Source organism: Myzus persicae, unplaced genomic scaffold (genome assembly GCF_001856785.1).
Source record: "Myzus persicae strain clone G006 unplaced genomic scaffold, MPER_G0061.0, whole genome shotgun sequence".
Taxonomy (NCBI): domain Eukaryota; kingdom Metazoa; phylum Arthropoda; class Insecta; order Hemiptera; family Aphididae; genus Myzus; species Myzus persicae.
The window spans coordinates 1-5,844 of record NW_019101760.1 but is presented as its reverse complement, the minus strand read 5'-3'; the positions used below and the strand labels follow the sequence as shown (position 1 = coordinate 5,844).

Below are 5,844 nucleotides of genomic sequence, written 5' to 3'. Positions count from 1 at the left end.
CGCCGAGCTCTAGACAAGCGATAATTAAAAATTTTTTCTTCCAATGACAAATGTCTGTGACTAAAAGGCTTCAATATGTTTGTTCGAAGTGGGAAAGCATCATCTCCTACACAAAGACCACCCTCCTGCCAATTGAGCAAATTTTTTTCAAGTGCAATATTCAAAGTAGAAACTTTGAATATTGTACTATCTGAAGCTCTTCCATCACTTCCTACATCGATGTATCTGAAGCAGTAATCGGCATCTACCATTGCAAACAAAACGATACTGTAGAATCCCTTGTAATTGTAAAATGTGGATGTACTGTTTGGAGGGCGAATGATGGCAATATGCTTTCCATCAAGAGCCCCACAGCAATTGGGAAAGTTCCACTTTGTTTCAAATGATTTCTGGATAGATCGCCACTCTTCTATAGTATCAGGAACCTAAACACATTTGTGAAACTACTTATAAAAATGTTTCTTGTAATTATTGTATAATTAATTTGTAATTAACCAACTAACAGTTAGTGGAGTATTGCTATCAGTAGCTAAAATAAAAAAGTTCAAACTGCACACAAAAAATACACTGAAAGGTGAATCATGAGGGAGAGATACTATACTAACACACTACAACTATATTAAGATCATAATATTGTAAAACATTGTATACCTTGATATCAATTAAAATGTTTTATTAACAGGACATTTCATTGATCAACCAAGATTTGGAAAAGTGCAATGATTCAGATGAAGATGAAAACGTTTTTGTAATATCTGAAAAACCAGTTGAACAAGTCACGAATTTGCCACTTGCCTCTTCATATACCGATAGTATGGCCTCATTACCTCCTCCGAAAAAGAAGAAGAAATGTAACAAGTCCTCGAACTTGGAGCAGTCGGTTAACAAACTTCATGAAATTGCATTAATGACAAATGAAACCGATGATGAATACGATCGTTTTGGAATGCATATTTCAGCTCAACTTAAACAGCTACCATTAAGAAGTTTTATAACACTTCAAGAAAAAATTCTAAGTTTAATTACACAAGAAAGACTGAAAATTATTGATTCTCAAAATAACCAAACTGAATACCCATTCTCCATTCCAACCTCATCTGGCAGATCATCAAACCTTAGTCAAACATCTTTCTCTTCTTCATCTCATTCATCCCCCATAATTCATACCGGAGAATACCAAGAACTCCCTCAGTGCAATACATTTCAGTCAACTATACAATCAGAAAACACAATGCTGGACCCGATCCAACAAGCAATTTTAAACATATGTTCTAATAATTAAATTATATATAAATTCTATAAGAGAAATAATTTTTTTTTGTTTTCTATAAAAGGTTTTAATACACGAGTACGTGGTAGTCATTTAATAATATGTATATTGTATAAATACATACAATAAAAAGTGTGTTGATTTTTTAAGTTTGAAAATATACGATATAATTTTTTTTGTTTTCTATAAAAGATTTTTATGCACAATTACGTTGCAGTTATTTAATAATATGTATATTGTATAAATACATACAATAAAAAGTGTGTTGTTTTTTTACGTTTGAAAATATACGATTTGTAAAAGTATTTATTTATCACGTTTTTCTTTGTTACGTTTTTAATTTTTATGCATTAGGTATAGCGAAGACTAATAAATTAAAAACTATTATAAATTAATTAAATTATTTAACTTACCTTGATGAATGTTGACAAAGTATTGTAAATTGCTATCAATACTTCAGGTAAAAACGTAGATATTGTATTGTGAGGAACTCTGAATAAATACTCCAAAGTCATCAGGCTGTCACCACTCGCTAAGTAACGTAGTGTTATTTCAAGTTTTGTGTTACTTGGAATTGCATTTCTCATTGGGGTATTTATTTTGGTAATTGCTGGGCTAACCATCTGAAGAAGTTCATCAAACTTCGTCTGTGATATGCGCATAATATTTCTGTAAGCAGAATGATCCTCTTCAGCCAATTCCTTCAAAAGTAAGGCAGAGGCCCCAAATTGTTCTCTTTTACGAATCCAATCACGAACCCACTTCCTCTTTCGCGTATTTTGTATATCAACAATTAATTGTTCTGCTAATTCTGCACACGTAAGGCGAATTATTCGTTTTAAAATGTTACGACGTGATGCGATTGACGACATTTTTGCGACTGACTACTCGCTACTCGCTATCTTGTATAACTTCGTGTGTGACAACCTACTCGCGGCGACTTGATGTGGCGAGAAGTCGCTGCCACTAGTCGTGGCGAATAAAATCGCCACATGTGACAGCCCCTTAAATCATGGTAAAATCTCTAAATTGCGAATATTTTTGAATATCTACCAATTGGCTATTTTAATTATGGTTACTTTTTAATCTTTAATTTTTATATAAATGCAAATAGGTATATGAATTATATGAATACTAGAAAAAAAAGTACACTAATCAAATTTCAAAATTATTAAATTTTGAATAGAGTGCTGGGCACTAATAAATTGGGAGGCCAAATATGACTTTAGGCTGGCTCAGCCCAGTTAGCCCCCCATGGTTTGCGCCTTTGGACCAGGCCCAACACAATTAGTCACATGATTTATTATTGTAGGTACATTATATGTATTTGTGTACTTTTAATTTATTCCTTAAATCAAATGGTAAATGTTTGGAATTGAAATTCAATATTTTCTAAACAAAAATATCAAAACATTACAAATTATAATTTATAATATTTCTAAAAATCATTTAAATTAATTAAAAATACTCAAATACGTCATTAATGAAAATATTGACTTACCAAATACATGTTTGACGATTTTATTTAATGGAATAACAATGTATTGAATATTTAAAAAAACAGTAGGTCCATTTTGTTTAGAAATGAAAATAATATCTCAACAATTAATATAATACATTATGTATATACTCCTGATCAAGCAAAAATGTATGTATAATCATTACAAAACTCAAACTTGAGAGTTATTTTATTACTAAGCTAATAAGAAAACTACATATTAGACTCTAGATATAACGCTATAACAGTAAATTGAGTAGGGAACACCAATAATTAATGATATGAAAAATTGAAAATCAATAATTAATATTTAATATGCAAATTTTGAAATTTGAAAGCCAAAAAGTAGTGAGTAATACTTAAGTAATAATAATTAATAACTATAAAGTATAAAACAATGAGTGTGGAAAGCAGATAGACACTAGCCGGGTAAGTTACATAAGCAAACAGTAATCGGTATACTATGCAATAATTGGTAAAATTAATTATGCACAAGTTTTAATTACATATGTACCACCACGAAAAAATATAAACCTTAGCTCATACTATCTATTGTTCAATATGGTCAAACCCAATAATTAAATTCACAATTAACTATCTTTTATTTTTATTAGTGACTACGATTTAAGGGGATTGGAAGCGGCGTTTTCCTTTCTCTGTCTAACACACGTGCAGGTTAGGTTCCAACGTACCAATCGATCTATTGATGCGATAAGGAATCTAAAAACAGTTTTGGATTCTTCGTCAAGTCTACTTTAGATCAACTTTCCCACTTTTTTGATTTTTTTCCCCAAAATCCAATCGATCGTTTGCCATAGTATTGACGTTGTACGAGTAATCCTGAACGAAGTCACACACACTAATGATAATTTACTACTTTAAGTGCTAACACATACACAGCGAAACGCGAATAAAAATGATGGAATTGCCTATACACAACCCCTTAATAAATCGCCGCTTCCAATCCCCTTAAGGGTCCTCCATACTACCGAATTCTAAGGAACATTTTATAGGCAACTTCTTATACATTTGGCAATTAGCCTTGTCGTTGTATTAGTCGTAAATGATCATTAGTAGTAGTAACCCACATACAACAATATTATATCACTGCCTACTCCCCCCACCCAACCAAGCCGTAGATACTAGTCAGACGTTGCTCGCGGCGGTTACGTGATGTCTTCTTGGAAAACTCCCGTTCATAATTGTTTCCGTACGTAATGATAACAAATAACAATAATAGCCACTCGGCTTTTTTTTTATATTTACCGACAACCATCGAGAACTTGTAGCTTCGGCCGTTCCGCGTTTAAAACATTTAGAAAATCATGCACTTATTATGTATACTGTATACGGGAAAAAAATAATAGTTTTTTAGTTATATTATAGTATTATACTAAGTTTATAATGATATATTGATGATATTATATAAGTATAGGTACCAAACAATTTACAACTTTATAATAATTACACAAGAATAAAATATTCATTATATTTTAATGCTATTGTATAGATTCTATGGCCTATGTACGACGATTCTAGTTTTTTTTTGCTCTTGTTGAGCATCAATAATAGATTGCGGATTTCTAATTGGTCTTCCTGGATACCTTGGGTCCACGATCTCAGGTAGTAGACAATCATAAAAAAATGTTTGTAATTTTGGAAACATTTGTTCTTCCCAAAATTGTTCATCAAAAAAGATTGTTTCCGTTTTTATTCCTTTTGGAGTCCACACAGCAAATACACAAAACTTTTTTTGTGCAATTTTCATTTGTCCTTGAACTTGATAATGGTACTTATGTTTTATTTTATAACTTCCAATACTCCCATCTTTATTTACAGACCAAAAATTAATTTTTTTATTTAATATGCCTTCGTCGGGAGTCATATTAGCAGCAGAGTAAGGACATTTTATTTCAACCAGTCCATCGTCATCCAGTAAACCATCTGGAGTTGCTCCTAAAAAGAAATGCTCTGCATCTATAAAAATACCACAGTCTCGTATAGGCTTGTTCAAAATTTTTTCAAGTTCTCTTTTAGCAACAACCTCATTCTCACGACCATAATCTAATGACTCTGCCATTATTTGTGTGTTATATAAAAGACTCTTGACAATATTTTCACAGCCAGTATATGGTCGTCGAGAGATGATACGTCCGAAATTAGAAGCCGTTAAAAGCTTTCTTCGTACTTCATTCCACTGTACATTTTCATATTGTTCGATAGTTTGTATTTGAATATCGTCTCTTTTTGATGCTATTTCTTTCATTTCATTTAAAATATCTTCTTTTTGACGATTAAATTCTAAATGATCCATATCGGGTCTAACAGCATTTTCTCCATATGATAAATCTGGACCAATGTTTTTAAAAAGTTGTTTTTTAAACCTTTTATTTTTTGTTCTGGCAATATTTTGAAGATTTTGTTTTTTCTTTCTTTTTAATTCTACAGCACTTAAAAATTCTCGTTTTGATGGACTTTTATGGTATAATACCTTATGCAGAGAATAAAGCGGGCGACTTGTGTTTTTGGTTACGGCTGCTAGCATGCATCGGCCAGAATAAGAACGATTCATTGCAAAGTTTATACGTTTTCCACCGATTACTTTTGCAATGATAGCATTGTATGACTCTACTATATTGCTGTCCACATCTTGTAACAAACTACCACTGTGTCTTGCCAAGTTTCTAATATGTCTCATTACATTGGCATAAAACTCTTGATCCGTCGATTTGATTTTTTCTATTTAATCTGCAGTGTCTGTTTTATTTTTGACACAAAAATATGAAGCACACTCTTCATGATGCCCAAAAACATGATTGATACTATTCATTATATCTTGTCTAAGCTCTGCAACAGAATGACCATTCGTCTTACGATACATTATAGCAGATACGATACCCCGACGAATTCTAAGTATATTACCACTCAACATTTTGCGAAATTCAAGCTTACCTGATTGTGCTTTCACAGTCATATCTTTTAATTTATTACAAAGATTTCGTAAAAGATGATTCCTACATTCCACTTTTTCTACAGTTAAATTTTTATATGGTTTTGCCTCCAAAATTTTTTTATA

The 5,844-nt window shown here is 31.7% G+C and overlaps 2 protein-coding genes across 2 annotated transcripts; both read right to left on the bottom strand.

Annotated features, from left to right (window-relative positions):
- Window positions 1–19: 19 nt before the first annotated feature.
- LOC111030331 (protein ANTAGONIST OF LIKE HETEROCHROMATIN PROTEIN 1-like) lies at window positions 20–1,991 on the bottom strand (the record flags this gene model as incomplete). The annotated part of the gene is made up of 2 exons (XM_022309766.1): window positions 1,684–1,991; window positions 20–425 (listed from the first exon to the last, which is right to left on the bottom strand). Coding segments are annotated over exons 1-2 (655 nt in total), but the record flags the coding sequence as incomplete, so codon positions are not given.
- A 2,290-nt stretch (window positions 1,992–4,281) lies between these two features.
- Window positions 4,282–5,742, bottom strand: LOC111030330. Its single transcript, XM_022309764.1, has 2 exons — window positions 5,721–5,742; window positions 4,282–5,117 (listed from the first exon to the last, which is right to left on the bottom strand). Exons 1-2 carry the CDS (start codon window positions 5,740–5,742, stop codon window positions 4,282–4,284), a joined length of 858 nt encoding a protein of 285 aa, XP_022165456.1.
- Window positions 5,743–5,844: the final 102 nt, after the last annotated feature.

Excerpts from the sequence above, each read along its gene's own strand:
- LOC111030330 (XM_022309764.1), bottom strand. The coding sequence starts at position 5,742 with ATGACTGTGAAAGCACAATCAG. Across the intron at positions 5,118-5,720 it reads GACTGTGAAAGCACAATCAG|ATTTATCATATGGAGAAAAT; the intron begins GTAAGCTTGAAT and ends ACATTGGTCCAG.